The sequence below is a fragment of the Poecilia mexicana genome, unplaced genomic scaffold (assembly GCF_051168715.1).
Source record: "Poecilia mexicana isolate PSO_F unplaced genomic scaffold, ASM5116871v1 scaffold_11, whole genome shotgun sequence".
In the NCBI taxonomy this organism is placed as follows: domain Eukaryota; kingdom Metazoa; phylum Chordata; class Actinopteri; order Cyprinodontiformes; family Poeciliidae; genus Poecilia; species Poecilia mexicana.
The window spans coordinates 4,111,545-4,130,205 of record NW_028263380.1 but is presented as its reverse complement, the minus strand read 5'-3'; the positions used below and the strand labels follow the sequence as shown (position 1 = coordinate 4,130,205).

General features: G+C 37.6%; 1 protein-coding gene across 1 annotated transcript in view; it reads right to left on the bottom strand.

Annotated features, from left to right (window-relative positions):
* Positions 1-18,661, bottom strand: part of col22a1 (collagen, type XXII, alpha 1) — a 70,301-nt gene that overhangs the window by 29,030 nt on the left and 22,610 nt on the right. Inside the window, exons 5-20 of the mRNA XM_088010084.1 lie at positions 16,837-16,948; positions 16,033-16,156; positions 15,632-15,907; positions 15,456-15,536; positions 14,520-14,636; positions 11,705-11,758; positions 11,561-11,614; positions 10,498-10,551; positions 10,370-10,414; positions 7,072-7,125; positions 6,930-6,983; positions 6,378-6,413; positions 5,173-5,202; positions 3,877-3,930; positions 3,714-3,767; positions 998-1,051 (exon numbers count right to left, since the gene is read on the bottom strand). Coding sequence (XP_087866210.1) covers positions 998-1,051; positions 3,714-3,767; positions 3,877-3,930; positions 5,173-5,202; positions 6,378-6,413; positions 6,930-6,983; positions 7,072-7,125; positions 10,370-10,414; positions 10,498-10,551; positions 11,561-11,614; positions 11,705-11,758; positions 14,520-14,636; positions 15,456-15,536; positions 15,632-15,907; positions 16,033-16,156; positions 16,837-16,948 — 1,253 coding nt within the window. The remainder of the gene's footprint in view (positions 1-997; positions 1,052-3,713; positions 3,768-3,876; positions 3,931-5,172; positions 5,203-6,377; positions 6,414-6,929; positions 6,984-7,071; positions 7,126-10,369; positions 10,415-10,497; positions 10,552-11,560; positions 11,615-11,704; positions 11,759-14,519; positions 14,637-15,455; positions 15,537-15,631; positions 15,908-16,032; positions 16,157-16,836; positions 16,949-18,661) is intronic.

Sequence of the window (18,661 nt, the reverse complement as noted above, 5' to 3'; positions counted from 1 at the left end):
AATGGTCCGGTCAGGAATTTTAACATTTACTATGCTAACTAATAGAGTGTCAGACAGAGAGCTCAGATCTCTTTTGTTTGTTTTTAATAGAGTTGCTCATACTGATGATGATGAATTTTTCAGCTGCCTTGACTGTTCTACAGTAATATCTTTCTAAATGATTGCATTAATAAGTAGGAAATGTGAACGAGTAACTCTGATAAGCCACTAGAGGGCAGCACGTAGCAGATTTTCCTGCTTGCTTAATCTTGGCCGGTGTTTCTACCCGCAAATAAATTTAGCACATAATCTGGCACAATTTGCTGCTTAAGTTTTTTGTCTATGTTCCACTTATTGCAGCAAAGTGTTAACAGACCAAACATTTTGCAGCTACTTATTTAATTAACATGAATTTCTCTTCATTTCCTATAAAACAGTCTGCTACTGATGGTTCAACAGAACTTTAGCTAACCTTAACATTTAAGCCAGTTTTAGCTTAACGAACAAATGTAGTAATTCATACTAAACATAGTGAGTCAATGTTAGCAACATGCTAGCGACATGCTACTGACAGCACTTTAACTAAGCTTAACAAGTAAATCAATATTAGATACTTGAAGAAGCTTTGACATAACTGTGTAACACCAATTAATTTTATGTAATTTTATGAGATTATAAGACAGGAAAGACTCAATTTATTATGGATTAAAGTGACACTGATTTATGTACATCAACTTTTTAGAAAGAGCATCAACACCAGCCAGATAAAATAAAATGCGCCTGATCTTTTTGGTCTAAAAGGGTGTAGCACATCAAATTCTTTGTTAACCATTAGAATAAACTCAAAAAAAGAGACACCAACAGGATATAAAGTAAACAAAAATTTGTACACATCCACATAGTAAAATGTAGGTTTTTACCAGATCCATTGTGACTATTCTGTAATTCCTAAAGTTATCTTGCCACATTTGTTATAAAAGGAAGGAAATTTGTGTAATAACAAGGATTTTGTTCCTACTGGAGGTCCAGGAAGGCCTTCAATTCCCGGCAGTCCATTTTCACCTTTCTTTCCCTGAAAAGAAACAGTTTGGATTAATAAAATTTAATTAAAGAAGAACATCAGTGAGCATTCAATAAGGTTCATATCCACCAGAAACAACTTCCGTCTCAAACCACACAGGGAAGCCTGCGCAACTGGTTTTTTGGGGGGACCTTAGGAAACCACTTCTGAAGAAAGCTGCTTTCATTCAAGAATCATAAAACCTGGAACAGTTTAATACAGAATATCAAGACGTTTTAAATGACATCTACAAGTTTGTCCGTTTACATCAAAGTTGGGGTTTTCTGTGTGAGGAGTGGTTGTTTTCCCTATGCCACACAGCAATGACTACACGCAACTTGTTGAGTTCTCTTTGTAAGAAAACTTTTTTTTTAAAATTAATAGATGAACACACCTTAATGTACTGTTTGGTAATTAGGATCAATTGGAATCTATGTATGATTGAATTTAAATTACTTTTTTGGCAAACTGCCTCAAAGTTGTGAATTAGAGTTATAGAAATAAACTGAATTGAATTGAGCTGAATTGAATATTGCAAAAGCCAATGATGGCTATATCTGTGGTAAAATAATTAATGAACAAACAAAAAAAGAAACAAGGATAAACTTGTTTCATTTTCTTCCTCTAACTGGAAAGTTTGTTTTTGATACCTTTTCACCCAAAAATAAGCAATAAAAGTATGTATGATTCATATATCGTATCGGGTCAATATCAGCATTGTCCACTCAAAGCTGTGATACCGGTATCGTATTGGAAGGGAAAAAGTTTTATAGGGATACTTGAAAGAGCTTTAACTCTTTCAAGTATTAAAACTACTCAATGCCTTATCAAAAGAATTAAATTAACACAAATTCTGAGAAGTACCAAGTAGACTTGGCAAAGTGGTGATTTAATTTAGCCAATTTTGATGTTTACATAATACACAATGATTCCAGCTGGAGTTTTCACTCATCACAGCAGGCAATTTAGCTAATTATTGAATGCTGTTTTGTGACATTAACCAACATTTTTCACCTGATGTGTTTTTCACATTAAGCATTTTAGAATGTCCAACTACCGGTACTAGATGTGGTGACCTTTGACATGTTTTCATTTCCTGCACAGCCTTTCAATATAAAAACAAAACACCACATTATTATCAATTTAGCATGGGATGTCTTGGTGGGATCAAAGCAAGGCCTCTCTGGAACTTGGACTGTCCAGCTGAGCAGCTGAGGAGTTTTATTCCAACACACTTACTGATGAGTCAGGTGCTCACAATAAGGTCCTTATGTCTCAATTTCCCTCCCACAACATCAGAAATTCTCTTGCATCTCATTTAAACATCAAATTTCATCAGTTAAAAGTTGTATTCTTGCATATTAAGAGTTTTAATTTTTTTAAAGAATGATCATAATTTTTTAGCTTAAAATGAGCATTTATCTGGCTTGCTGTCTCTGTACTGATTCAGGGACGTGCAGATTTTATTTCAAAATGTTTTTTTGTTGTTTTTTTTCCATGCAGAGTCAATGTACAAAATTGTCTTTTCATGGTGAGCTCACAAAATAATTCTGGTGTGTTTTGATATTTTTAATGTTAAAAAAACTGAACGTTTTATAAGACTGGAGAAAGCCAATATTGGATATTCTGTTTGGCTTAACAAGCAATACAGCTTTCAGTTGTCGCAAACTCCCTGTAAATATATTAATATGCAGAGTTATTGCTGATTAAAATATTCTAATGTGTCTTGATAGCTATGACCTTTTTCTTCTCACAGAAGTTTAAATGACCTTTGTTAAGAGCACCGACAACACTCCATGCCATAACAGAGCTCGGGCTTTTGGCATATTTCTGACGACAATCTGAAAGGTCCTTTTTGTCTTGGGACAGAAGCACTTAGCGTCCATCTTTGGAAAAGCCAAATGCTTTGTTGGACCATAATATATGCTTGGCAAGTTCATATAAAGCCTTCACTTTTTTCCAAAGTGAACATCCTTTGATTTCAAATAATAAATGATAAGCAGGTACAACCACCTTAAGATGGTCAAAGTTATTATTTAGGAATTTTTGAAGAAGACTGCAGTAATTACATTATTTACATGACTTTGGAGTTGTACTGATTTAAATATACGGTCCATTGTATTAGTTGTTCCTGAATGCCTTAAACCCTAGCTAAGTTTCCTTCAGGACTGCTTTAGCTCTATGTATTTTCTGGTTCAATTCTTCCTTCTATTGCCAGCTGAATAAGAAACTTTAAATTTTGACACATAGCACATATAACTATGTAATAACATTGTTACTACTATGTAACAGCAAAGTAACCACTATGTAACATAGCTACCACAATGTAACAACATAATTACTACTATGTAACAACATAGTTACTACTATGTAAGAACAAAGTAACTCTGTAGGAACAGTAAACATTACTTTATAATGTAGTAATAATTATGTAATAACAGTAATTACATACTATTGTTACATGATAACACTTGTATTGCTGAAAAAGAATATCCATTAGAATTTTTTTGTAAAGCCTATTGTGGATTTACATGCAAATCTAAAATGTTAACCCTTATGATGCCTTTTCCTAATACACAATGCAGACACCTCGATCCAGAAAATATGTATGTCTGTATGTACAAGTAGCTTATACTACCAGATTAGTCACATTTAAGTTCTGTCAAAGTCTTACCATTTGGCCAGGATCACCGTGCTCACCAGGCAGACCCGGTGGACCAGCAGGACCCTGAGAAACAAATTATTAGTCAGAGTTAATACAGCCTGAGTGGGATATACAGTCAAATAGTCTGTTTTCCCTTGACATCACAAGTAAGAAGCTAAAATGTAATTCTTACAGCTGGTCCTGGTCGACCGTCTGCTCCAGGAGGCCCAGGAGGTCCAGGCTCTCCCTGAAACAAGAGCAGCATATGGGAGTATGAGGTATATAGAGATTTACAAAAATATAAACTAAGGTGGTAGAGTGGCAGAGGCTAGCTGTCTGCTCCCAGACTTCAAAAATGCCACTTTAGGGTTTGTGTCGGTACCCAATGCTAATCTTAGGAGGCAGGTATTTGGTTTATTGACTTAATAAGTCCTGCATAAAACTCATTTGGAAATATGTATTCACCTAATCACTAGTTTAAGCTCAGGATTTTTACATGGCATTTAGCTATCTATCAAAATCACTAAAAAGTTTAGCTGACTGAGTAGACGATGATGTGGGGAGGGCTAGTCAGGTCACAGGACTGGTCAGTATGTGAATCAGTGTGTGAATGACTGAAAGTAGTGTTAAGTGCTTTGGAGTCCTCTGGGCTTGATGAAGTGCTATAAATACAGGCCATTTACCACTGGTGCACACCATGCTAAATGGTCTGTGCACGGCCATGCTAACTGTATTCCAGCCAGAAACAACTGTTAGCATTGAAGATAAATTCTTTACCGGTTATAGTCTCATCAGTAGAGACGTACTTGCAAAAGGTTTAAACAATACCAATAATCATAAGCTACCATATGCTTACTTATTATAATTCCACTAGAAAGTGATATCTTTTTGTATTTTAAGTTTATCTTATTTTTAATTTGCCTTAAAATTCTGACAGCCAATTTAAAACTCACGCTCAGAATTAGTTTGACCTTTTTTGAAATAAAATTTCAAATAGTATTAGCACATCTCCAATGTTTGTAGTTTTATTTTTATGTACTGTAAATGATGTCGTAAAATGCACAAATACACATGCATATTTTGTTACATCTTTCCATAATTATTCTCCTCAGTTTCACATTCTTTTGTATGCTATTTTTGATAACTGCTAAGTATTTCATGTTAGAATTTTGTCCTTACTGGACAGTACATTATTCTTAATGCTGTTTTTAATATATATTTTAATACTGTTATCTTTGTGTGTGCCCAACATTCTGCTTTATATTATCCTTCTTTATATTTCATAAGAACAAAAACATGACTTTACAAGACATTAGCTTTATTTGTTGTGACTTGACTATGCAATTTATTATTAATAATAATTAAGCACAGAAATCTGCTGGAATGCCCAATGAAGTGGATGCTGGTGACAAAAATATCACATAATAATAATCTTTTGAGTTCATGAGCCAAATAGTTGAAATATGCTTCGTGGCAGATAGTAACTTACCCTTTCACCTCGTAGGCCTTCTTGTTGCACCTTTAATAGTAAATAAAAAGTAAATAAATAAATTATCAGAATATTTCAAGTAATGGTTACTTTTACATTTCAAAAAACATTAATGTGCCAGAAAAGCCTGACAACTCACTGATATAAGTGGAAACTTTAAAGTTGCAGTATGTAATTTTAAAAATATATATTTTTACATATTTGTTAAAGCTGTCATCATGTCGTGACAGTATACTATCAGACAGATAATCTATGAAAAGATCAATCTCCTTCACCTGCTACCTGAGCTGCTATTGCTGTATGAAGAGATGCGCCATTTCTGACCAAAAAACAACCAATCAGCGCCCGGAGGAGGGTCTTTGCACTATCAATCAATCTCATGTATTTGCTGCTAAATGTGCTAATAGAGGAGAAACAACTAGCTATTACAGGAAAACAATTTACCAGGCATCATCGGTGGCTATGCTAATTAGATTTAGCATTCACAACAGGTGAATGCTAAATCACAACAGGTGATTTAGCAACAGGTGCCTGTTCCCTGCTGCAGCGTAGCAGAGAACAAGAGAAGGGGGAGCAAAATGGGCATGAGAGCCAATACACAGAGTGTAATTGACAGCACTAAGTCACGCCTCCTGCCTCTGATTGGTTGTTTCTAGTTATAACTGAGAGCACTTGGAGAATATAGAGAAACATTTTTTGCAGATTACCTGTCTCATACTAGAGTCACAACATAGAGATAGTTTCAACAAATATGTAAAAAAAAACAAAAAACTTTTTTATAAAAGTTACATACTGCAGCTTTAATTACATGGTAAATAGTGGTACTTATTTTAGTCTTCTGGTGATAAATAAATATGTACATCAAGCTTTTTTAAATGTCTCCTTGATCCTTATCAGAAAGTGGGTAGAGAACTGACTGCTCAGAACTATTCCACAAAACCCACTTTAAAAAAAACAAACTCTGAACTATTCATTTAAGCAATACATCAAGCACTCTCAAAGCTTAACCCGCCTAAATTAAATGTCAATCAGAGTTCTACTTCTCCTTTGAAACATGTTACTCCAAATTAGATAGATTTATTAGGTATATTTTATTACAGACTCAACGTCCACCTTACATAAAAAAAATAATAAATTGTTCACCACTGCAAACAACTGTTAATAACTTCAGCCGTTTTTACTTTTTTGACTTTGTTGATACTCACCATATCCCCAGGTAATCCAGGAAGTCCTCTCTCCCCCTGTGGCAGAGTTCACGCAAGAACAAACACCATCAGGATGAAAATACCCCCATAAATAAAGACCATGAAGTAATGTGATAATAACACAGCTGCTACCGTAATCCATGAAATGAGTCACGTTTAACCGTGTACTTATTGTAAGCCGAAGCAAAGTGGAACTTGTGGTGGACGTATCCTTGCGGGACTGTCTATGCGTGCCTTCTGATGTGTACATACAGCAGGGTGTGGTGTTACAAGCAAATGTGCATCACTGGGAGAATCATCAAAGCCAGTAATTACAGACAGACGAAACGAACTCCGCTTTTTATTTTCTTAGACAAATGGAGCGAGACGGGTTTGATGGTGCAACGAGGAGACTGAGGAATGTCTGGTGAGAGCAGATTGTAAGCTTGGGAAGCCTTGGAAGATTTCCAGTTTAAAATAATCATATCAGCTTGACTTGTTGACACTATGCTCATGGCAGTATTCTGTATTCCTGAGAATGGGATGCGAATGGCAGCGGGAAGGTGTGCAAACCTTGTTGCCTTTGATTCCGTTTGGTCCAGGCGCTCCAGTCAGTCCTCTCAGACCCTGAGGGACAAAAAAAAAAAAAAAATCAGAAAATCTAAATTAAAGTTTCCTTGTAAAAACAAAACCTTGATCATTTGATTAAACTCACATCTTTTCCAGGTAGTCCGGGTTTTCCAGGCAATCCGTCTACACCCGGAAGACCCTAAAATGTAAACAAGGCTTATGTCAAATGTTTTCAAGCAGAGGTAGGAGAAAATAGTTTGATTATTTAAATCAGGGGTCCCCAAACTTTTTCCTGCGAGGGCCACATAGCTGTTCCTTTCTCTGGTCGGGGGCCGGTCTTAGTTTTTGGAGAAAGAAACCTTAGAAAATTCTTGTCGACGGGGGGGGGAGCGACGACACATTCGCGCTTTTAGATAGATTTTTACCCAGAATGCAAATGGAAAAAAACGTGAGTGAAACAGTGACTGGGACTGACTAGTATATATTCCATTGAGGAAAAGTTAGTTTCACATCTGCTCAAGCCCCCTGGTGGTTGAAGAAAAAGCCACATATAAACCGGAAAATACATGAAAAAAAACACTGAATGCTCTCTGGTATGAGGAGGCGGGCCGGATCCGGTATTGTTCAGGGGGCCGGACCAAATGACGTGGCGGGCCGAATCCGGCCCGCGGGCCGTAGCTTGGGGACCCCTGATTTAAATCATTAAAAAAAAAGATTTAGAAGATCCAGGAGCCTCTGTTTCCAGGAACTACTGTTGAACTAATACAGGTAATATGCAAGAAGATATTCCACAGGAAACTGTATTTTCTACAATATGTCTGCAGGTCACTGAAGCTGCAGGAGAGTGAAAGAGAGCAGGACTTTCAACAGATAACACAAAGGCTGAATGTTGCTCTGCTGGTTTGTATATTTTTTTAGCTTTCAACTTGGCAGGTTATTGGTATTCTCAGAGTTACAGTAAGGATCTACATTACGCAGTGAATTCCAACATAGAATGGTGTTTTAGTAGTGAAAGTTGTTCTCTCAGTGCTCGTTGTTAAAATATGATGCTAAAACCAGTTTAAAATTTGAGTTTCTTTATGTAAAACTACTGCTAGCTACTGCTTTCTCACAAAGTGAGGCAATGGCATCTCTGGCCCTAGTATAAACAAAAGAACAAAAAAATGACTTGCAATTCATCCATCCATCCATTTTCTTTACACCCTTGTCCCTTAGTGGGGTCAGGAGGGGTGCTGGTGCCTATCTCCAGCTAACGTTCCGGGCGAGAGGCAGGGCACAACCTGGACAGGTCGCCAGTCTGTCACAGGGCAACACAGAGACACACAACCATGCACACACACACACACACTCACACCTAGGGGCAATTTGGAGAGGCCAATTAACCTGACAGTCATGTTTTTGGACTGAGGGAGGAAACCGGAGTACCCGGAGAAAACCCACGCATGCACAGGGAGAACATGCAAACTCCATGCAGAAAGGCAACAAGGCCTTGCTGCAAGGCAACAGCTCTACCAACTGCGCCACTGTGCAGCCCTATGACTTGCAATTCTTAGCAAAAATGCTAATTTCAGCTTAATTGCTAAGCTGCTTTGCTGACATACTAGAAACTATTGTCGATACAATCATTGCTAAAGTAAGGTAATAAGTCATTAATATGCTAGTAGTAGCTAACAAGTAAGTCATATTATTAAATAATCAGTTGTGCTAAGCTAGCAGAATCTTATGTGGGATAAATGTCTTGTATCTTTTCTTGATTTGCATCTAATACCTTTTTGGTGCTTCATTCTGGTGTTCATTTCCTTCCTTCTAAAACCGTACTAATTTGATGGACCCCACCCACAGCAGAAATAAAATAAAATATTTGCTAATATTTATATATATATAAATATATATATATTCATATATTCTCAGGGCAGAAAAAGTCCTTGTAGTGTTATTTGCATGTTCTCTTCTGGCTACTCTATTATGGTTTTATGGTGTAAAGCACTTTGAACTGCCTTGTTGCTGAAATGTGCTCTACAATAAATTTAACTGGACTTCTTATGTTACAGTTTTTAAAGAGAAATTAGCAGGGATATTATTAAAACTGACAATAAAACTGATTGTAAATAGTCCAAAATTTGTCTTTGAAGTTTTAAGTTATGATTCCAAAGTTAAATTTGTCTTATAAAAGTCATACAATATTGTTTTAGTTTGGATTTATTAATAGATAACTCTGTGAAGATTTTACTGCACAATGGAAGGAAAGACAGCTCATTTTACTCCAAACATTTTTTTTAAACAAATCAGTGTTCAGATTGTGAAAAAAACAGCAGATGAAAATCATTTAATAGAATCTGGAAGTACATAAAAGCTAATAATCTGCTAAAAACAGCATCAAAGTGTTTCACGAATAAAAACTGGTGATCAAAAATCGGAAAATAAAATCTCAGATCAGTGCAATCCCTGGGGATTCAAGGTCCTGAAACTAAAATGATGTGTGATCTGAAGCACGAAGTTGGAAAAATGTCAAAGCGGAGAAAATAAAGCTTAACAAGATCCAAGTGGCTGTTAGCTTTTTATGGGAAGAAAAGTGAAATCAAAACAAGGTTCGGGTCATTCCTAATGAGTACATAATGTTTCTAGGAACAAAGTGGGAGTCATTAATCTGAACTAATATGTGTGGCAAAAACACATTTCTTAATTTTAAACATCTGCCACATGTGTCTTAAAAACCGCTTGTTTCCTTTATCACTTTACAGAGGAAAGTATTTTTCCAGTAGCTTCCACCAACAGGAAATTGTTCAATGACTGACTGACTGTTTGGCTCCCAGACAGACTTTAACCTGGCAGCTGTAAGGCTCCCAAACCTTTTAAACAGCATCCTGCAATATGGCAAAGCAATCAGTGTTGTAATTCTGAGCTCTTAGCATCCTATAGAAGTGATTGTTATAAATTGCTTGTATGCATTTTACTTAATGATAAAAAAAAAAACGAAAATTTTGACAATTGAAAATACCATACCTACGGACCTTTGAGAGGACATTTTTACTAGCAACCTGAAGTGAAATCTAATATCCCAACAGCAGCAACATAAACAGAAAGTTTCTCAAGGAAAGCTTCAGACACCAACAAAGCTCCAAACGCCCCCGCAGTATTCCAGACAGGAAGCATGGAGAGTGAATCAAGTGAACTCCATCTGTTTGCACAATTACGCCCCTCAGTTCTTCAATTCCTCCGAGGAAAAAAAAACATGATCTCACCTTCTCAGAAAGTTCAGTCTCTTATCATGATTTAGAGTTTGGTGGAGGTAAAAACCTAAAATCACGGTTTTAATATCACGACATACTGGGGGATAGCTGCACTGTGAAGAAGAGTATTTCTCCTGTATCCATTGGAAATGGGAAGAATATGAGGGAAGCAAAGGTTCTGCTTTTAAAAAGTTTGGACCCATGTTAACTTACACCAGCTCCTGGAGTTCCTTTTTCTCCTTTCACACCAGAATCTCCCTAAAACGAAACACGTAGACGGTTTTCAGCTAAAGTACGTTTATCAGTAGATTTATCTGATGGAGGCGAAGCATGTTACTCACAGAGACGCCTTTCGGTCCGGGAGCACCTGGAATTCCTGCATCTCCTTGGATTCCCTGAAGAACACAAAATGAACAAAAATATTTTCTGGGCTTATGAACTCACTGTGTCATTGCAGTTTACTCTGCTGACTGACTGAAAACTGCTGAAACAGAGTTTAGACCCTATGGCAAAATAAAACTTGCCTTGAGCCGCAAAGAATTTTTAAAATATGAACGACATCAAATGTTTTATTATGAAAGCTAGCAAAAGTAAACTAAAATTTATTTCTATTTTCAGATTGCATAACAAAATGAATCATCTATTGCAATAAACAAAACATTTTTCAAGAAGTATGTGAGCATTTTCTGTAAATATGGAAAATGAAGAAAGATAAGTAGCACAGTTTGAAGTAGGGATGGACCGATTAACGTTTTTCACTTTCGATACCGATACCAATATCGATATCTGGGGTTTAGTATTGGCCGATTTGATACAGAAAGACTTCTGGATTAACCTAAAATGTTTCTTTTTTTAAACGCAGACATAAATGTACTGAATTAAACATTTATTTGACACTCTGCTCCAGCACATCATATGTAAATCTACAAATAGCTTCACAAGCTTGGTCAAACATGTAAAAACAACTTTAATTTGCTCAGTCTGTGCAATTAGTAGTAGAACAGTCGATGTAAAATAAATAAAGAAACTGAAACTGACAAAAACAATAGGTTGACTACTTTGGTTAAACATGTAACAAATAAACTGCAACAAACTTATTTCAAATGGTTCAAAAATGCAACTAGGAATTCTAAATATAATGTAAAATAAATAGTAAAGCATGAGGGTACAAAGCATAGAATTAAACAGAATATATCTGCCCTTATGGATCAGGCACAGAATGTTTTTCAATATCAGGACGGATACAGATATTAATTTAAGATCAGTGCATCCCTAGTTTTACTTGTAAAAGCTTGTCAATTGTCCTATCAAAAATCAATTTTGAATAGAATTGTGACCTCAGAAATAGGAACCAAATGGAATCGTGACATAGTAAAAGATTCCCACCGCAAACGGATTACCTACCTTCTGTCCGGCTGGACCCGGTAACCCTGCAGCACCGGCCCTGCCTGCTTCGCCCTAAACACAAAAATCAAACATTCTTAAAGCACATTCTAAAAGCTTGTAGATTTTTTTTCTACCAGCATTTAAAAACAGTCTGCATCTTACTTTGTCCCCTTTGTCACCAGTTAGACCATCAATACCAGGAACACCACCGGTGCCCTGTGGAACGAAAACAGATGTGTATTTATTACCAGACCACAACTTTTTAAGCCTTGGAGTGAATAATAACAAAATAAGGCCTCCATATCTCCAGGTCCACACCTTCTCTCCCTTTTGTCCAGGAGAACCTGTTAACCCTATAGAACCTCTATCACCCTGGAAACAGAAAATAAAAGTTCAGATGGATTGTTCAGTCAGACACAGGCATGCAGACCAAGGCGAACCGTCGGGAATTCGACCTGCTAGTATCACAGACGACTGAAGAAGTTAGAAACACGTACATGAGGTTAACAGATCACACAGGAGAATGGGGAGTAAAACACACAAAATCACACGAAGACAAACAAAACACTTTTGAGTAAAGGTTGGATGGCCAGAATGTGTTGAAAAGCTTGACCAAGACCCACTGTGGTCTGGTCAGACGTTCGAACCCAAGACTCAAGGAACAATAGCTCCCCATTGTCCTCACAGAGATGCATTGTGGGATTGCTCGCTGATGTCACCTTCTGCTCCAGAGGAATTTCAAAACGTAGGATTGGGTGAGAGTTAATGGCTCCCAAATTACACGGTACGCCATGCGCCTTACCACGCCGCAAGACTTCCCTCTGCTCCATAAACCGCTTTACAAGTCACAGAAGGTTGCCCTTTAATTATTTCAGGCTCATATTAAGCACTTATTTTAATCGCCGATATTGAAAGACGTGAGCGATGGGACGTCACCAGCAGCAGGGAATCACCTGCTGCAGCCGGCTGCAGGTCCAGTTGGAGGCAAACAAAGTGAAGCCAATTCACTTTCAGACCCAAGTTAATAAACACAAAACGCCGCGGCCCACACGTCGGAAGCGCCGCACGTCATGAGTTTAGTTTTTGTTTTTTCCCCCTTCCTTTTCTATTTTTAGAAAAGTTTACAGGAGCAAATTGCAACGTTCTCATAGAAAAAAAGCGAAGACAGATGCTGAAGCAGAATGTAACGAATAAGTGCGAGCGCATTAAAGTTTGATATAATGCGCTGCTGTCAAAGCAGGAAAGTTTTCCCAACAGGAAGGATGGATAAAAACGGAAATGAACGGGAATCAAAAGATATGTTTCTTTTCCTGCAGTAAGTTAACTTTTATGTGATATAAAACAGAGCAGAATTGTGAACTTGAAGGAAATTGATAAAAGTTTTTTTTAATTTTTTTTTCCCAACAGAGGAATCTGAACATGTGCTGTTTTGCTCATCAGCTCCAACTCTGTCAAATATGACGCAAAGCATCTGTAGAAAATCTCAATGGGATTTAGGTCTGGGCTTTGACTAGGCCAGGGCTCTAGTAGGCTCTCTGATTCTTCCACAATGACTCTTAATAACTTCATCCAAAAATGAAAAAGAAATGGTTAATAGTTTTAAACACAGACATAATAACACAGGCCATTTTTTGACCGTTTTTCCAATTTTTTTTCTAAAACAAAGCACAAAAATAAAATCTTGTCAAATATTTTGGGTGTAGTTTTTAATGCAAATCTCTTAGTGCACTTAAAATAAGACAAAACTAACTTCCAAATAACTTTTCAGCAAGATATAGGAGTTTAAGTCAATACTTTGATGAAAAAAGTGGCAGTTGTAACATAGGAAAAAATCATATCAAAATCTTATTTCTTATAATCTACAAAGATATGACTGCTTATGGCATTTTAGTCTTTATGCTGATATCAGGGATGTTTCAGATACATGCTGTTCTACTTGTATTTTATACATTTAGTACTAAATCTCTTTTTTATAATGAATTTAATGTTTAAATTAAATTAATCATAAATTTAATTTAAACAGCACAGCAATAAATGTAATTTAAATGGAGCTGAATACAAAAGCTACACATGATTTTCTGTCAACTTCACAGTAATGCAGCACTTGGTCTATCACATAAAATTCCATTGAAATACATTGAAGTCTGTGTCTGCAATGTCACTTTACATGGAATATATATATATATATATATATATATATATATATATATATATATATATATATATATATATATATATATAAAGCATGTCAGGAAGAGCTGGTTGATAGAATAGATATTGGAAAGTTTTTTTCCACATGCATTTTAAATATGTAAGACTCAGACATATACATATATGTGTTAGAATGAAACTCATGCTCAGTCTGCATGCCAGGCCAGTTCACTTACCTTCTCCCCTCTGTCACCTTTGACAGAGGATAGTTTGCCCTGCAAATAATTAATCGATAAGGATCAATTATTATCGAGGCTGGAAAAGAAGAGGAAAAGTTGGAAGGCATGCAGTGTGGAACAACTTCAATTTGCCCTACATTGTTCAGGACAGCAACACGAATCTAAAGCTGCCATTTTATCAAATGATTTAACTTCAAGTCTAGCTGTGTTGTTTTCACTTGAAAAAAAAAATGCAGAAGTGAAAGTGCACACTTTAAAATTTTCATACAGATTCTCCTCTTTCCCCTTTGATGCCCGTCGGCCCAATGGCACCTTTAGGGCCAAAGTCACCCTGAAAAAGGTAGGCACATTCACACCGTAAGCATCTGAATGGACATAACGACGCCTGTTGTTGTGTCTCACATCAGACTATGATACTGCGGCGAGAGATGACCTTGTCACCCTTTAGACCAGGAAGACCGCGTGCTCCGACATCTCCCTGTGGGGAATAAAAACGCTGTGGTCTTCTGAAATTTTTCAAATGAAGGATTCCCTCTTAAGCATGGCGACATGGCTACAGGAAGAGATAAAGCAGGACATTACGTTACCTTGGCCCCTGGAGGGCAGGAGCAGTTTGCCTGAGGACCTCTTTGCTGCTCTGCACTAGTAGGTGTCAGTGTGGGGATCTGCACAGGGGGGGCCTCAGTCACGACCTTTTTAGGGCACTGAAAGGATAGAATTGATTACAGTTTGTGGCAACTTATATCTACTCATTGAATGCTGGCAGTAGCAAGTTGATGCTTCTGCACAGGAAGCATCAACTTCTTTTCTATAATATTTTGGAAATCAAGTAGTTTTGGATGTTGTTTTATGTCTACAGCAGTTGTATCTGAAAAACTAACAGCTCTTTCATACTGGTGCCCTCAAGGCGGGAACAAGGGGGCCATGGGCCCCTCTTGAACAGTCTTGGCACTGGACCTCCAGGTCATAGAAATGTATACACACTCATTTTCTCCAATCAGGACATAAAATTAAAACCTAATAAATAAATAAAGCCATTTACGAAATTCAATATAAAATACAAAAATGCTTGCATGAGGTGTGACAATCTGGTTTGTCAGGCTACAGTTACAAGGTCATTTTCAAATGACTTTTATTAAATTAAATAAACTTCTGATAGAATGGAAAGCAAAGCTGATTTTGTTTTCACTTTAAGGAATTGGTTATGAAAAGATTATAATCACAGATGGGCCCAGATGGCTTTTAATACCGGACAAACCCCCAGGTAATTTATTGCATCACTCATCAGCATTATTAAATGAATTATAAATATGGGGGTTTGAAATCAATTGGTGAACTTTTTTTTTTTTTAAGTTTAAAGTATTTCTCAAACATGCATGAAAGAATCAAGGCAACACTCCAGGATGGATGGCCATTATACCATGACGTGAAGTTCCAAAAGTTTATTTTACATAATACTACCCCGTTAAAACAGAATCCCTAAAATAGTGACCAAGTGTGTGTCTACAGGGAGTTCTACTCACCGGCCCGGTGGGGAGATCACAGCAGGTTTCCAGTTCTGCTTGTTTGGAATCACAGTAAATCATCATCCTTTGGAGGTCAAACTGCTCAAACACACACAGGCCGTTAAACAGATTAACCTTCAGGAAAGAGAAAGCCTGCGGAGAACTAAGCCTTAAAAATAGAGGTGGGTACGCACATCTATGGGAACGCTGTCATACAGTCTCTTGCCAATCACCGTCTTCCCCTGAATGTCTATGTCTTCCCGGTCTTCGATTGGCAGAGTCTGGATGTGTTTGCAGTCCAGATACAGGGCGACAGACTTCGCCTCCACGCTGAGGCCGATCTTGTGCCAGTTGCGGTCGAAGAGGTTGTCGACTTCGGGGTTCTTGAACACAGCTCTGACGGCGTCTTTTGTCAACCCAACTGCATTGTACTCCACGGCTTTGTTCTCACCGTCCAGACGGATGGACACCTGGAAGACACAGGAAAGTTCAAAGAATCAGCAACAGGTTTCTCAAGGCCTGATTTCTATCCCTCTAAATTGGGTAAAGTTATTGTATGTTGAGATGTTATATTTTTTAAACTTGGTGAACCAACCTGTGGGATTCCATATTTGTCAAAAATCTGCCAGAGGTACCAGTCTTCCCGTCTTGAGGTTTTCCTGAATTTGAATGTTGTCACAAAGGCGTATTCATCTGGTAAACCCTGAGCAAACACATCCCTGCAAAATAAAGCAATATGGTTAATACTTTCCTTTAGGCCTGTGTATACTGCCTATTAGATTTCTATGTGTAAAAACCCACAGTGGACACTCTGTTTACAGTAAGAAAGTAGAACATTCTCTCTGCTTCAAGTTATCACTTACTACAGTCAGAAGCTTAGTTTGAATTGCAAGGAAAAACAAAATAGTAAGTCATATTTTACATACAGATTAGCTTTACTACAATTTAGCATTTTATATCTAGTGAAGCTTCATTTGAGGAAAATATCAGAATTATTACTGAAGACTGTCTTTGTGCAGTCTTCACAACAAGATGGCATTCTTGAGATGCCATCTTGTTGCCTGCTGTTATCTGTAGCTGCGTCTCCACTGGCCATCTAATCGCACAATTTGACATTTCAAAAATAAATTTGATTAATGTAAATGTGCTAATTTCAAAAGAACTCTCATTTGAGAATAAGTCTTAGTGCTAGAATGAGGTGGTTATTTGGATGTAACAAAATTAGTACAATTAGTACAAAAAGCCAGTATGCTGAGTATTTCTTAATAAAAACATCTGAAGCTGTGAGACATAAAATCAATCTGCCTGTCCTTCATGAGCTAGTCTTCCAGTCTGATGTTTTCTCTACCTTTGACAGAAATCTGAAGCGCACTTATTAGTTCAGGCAGAGTTCACTCACTCTGTTTGCTGGACTATTGGCATTGTCCCGAGGCGAACATATGAACTCTGGCCTTCATCGACTCTGGTCCCCAGGATGTCTTTCACGTTGAAGTACTCCATCAGGTCAAACCCTGCAGCATCACAATCAAATCATCCAGATGGATTCGAGGCATTCTTTTAAAATCTCACACATACATCCACAAGTTTGTGTCATTTGTATCTTTAGGAAAAAAGCTGCACTGACTTCCTTCCTCAACCTTCCAGATTCAGATTAACGACACTTACTTGCATTTTAAAGCTCACCAAAAAAATCACATAATTTGTTATCATTCAGTTCAATCCACAGTTTAATTGCAATAACTCTACAGAATGTTCAAATATTAACAAATCTTGTAAATTACGAATGGATGCTTAAAGATGTGAATTGTTCTCAAGATCAGGCATTGGGAATATATTCTGATTTATAAGTGAGAATTAATTTGAAAATGTAATGAAAATTTTATTTAATGTATTATTTTTGCAATGTTCACTCACATATATAACTTGGCTTTGACTGTGACTCTGGACTGTGTTATTTTGCATGTTTGAAGGCCATTTTTTGAGGGAGGTAATTCGAAAAGTAAACTGTAATCAGGTTCTAACAGCACAAATTTGACTTGCTGCATAGTAAACCATGATTTAGTTTCTTAAGTGTCTACATCTTGAATCTGTGTGATTCTCAACTTAAATCATTTCTGAATTGCAGAAGGAAAATCTCCCCATATTTCTGAGAAATATGACAAATAGAGCATTATCAAGGAGGAGTGTTTAATATGCACAACTTTTGCATTTATTAAAAATTTTATTTTCAACACTATTTGTATAGTTTTAGCAATTTTATATCTAATATATGCAATATGAGGCTTCATTATTCAAAAACATTGTCCCAGTACATTAGGGAAACGTTTTGCTCCCCTTACAATCTAGACAAGGGAAGTCCTAAAGAGATAGGAAAACCCAGAAACACACACACACACACACACACACACACCCCCACACGCACGCACACAAGAACACTCCAATGAACACAAACATCTCCTGAGTATTGAGGCTGAGTTACGATTTTGGATTTCTCAGTGTTTAGTGTTTGAACTGGGTCAGAACCACCACACCCTGCAGCTACTGTGCTTGTGGCGTTTTTTCAGGGTGGGGGAGTGAGGGAGCTGAAATCACCACTTCAGCAGCTGAACAGCTGGAAAATCGAGCCGTTTGTTGTGGAGCTGCGATGTTTGTTGGGTTTGCTGCCAGAAAGAAAAATAACTAATACCCACTGCTGGCGAGGCCCTCTGCATGTCTGCATTACTCTTCGGCGTGTGATTTAGAGCGGAGCAACCGCAGCCCACATTTAGGCGGTTTGGAAAAGGCCACTCCCTTGAACAGCAAACAAATGCCGTAGCCATGGAGATGCCAACGTTCGGAGGGGTTTCACTTGCGCTTGGCCGCCAGGTTTTGCAGCGCAATGCATGCTCATAGCAGGTGGCCATGTAGTGTAAAGCGAGTTAGAACAGCGTGACATTGGCTGCTCTGGGTGATGGGGGAGGGGGGAAAGATTGGACGTATTCCTGCAGAGCTTTGGTGATGGGACGCAAGGCTTCTAGCAGGATTATTTACACTGGCACGGTAATCTTTTAAAGGAGGAAGTTAAGAATTAAGGTGGTAATGTGAGCGTCCGGTGTAGGGTCAGTGAGTATCATAAGAAAAAAATAAACTTAGAAACTGGTGGTGGGAAACAGGAGGTCTCCTGGTGGGGCTAGCAACAGTGAAGCATGTTATAAACGAAGACCTGAAGGAATCAACCAGACCAG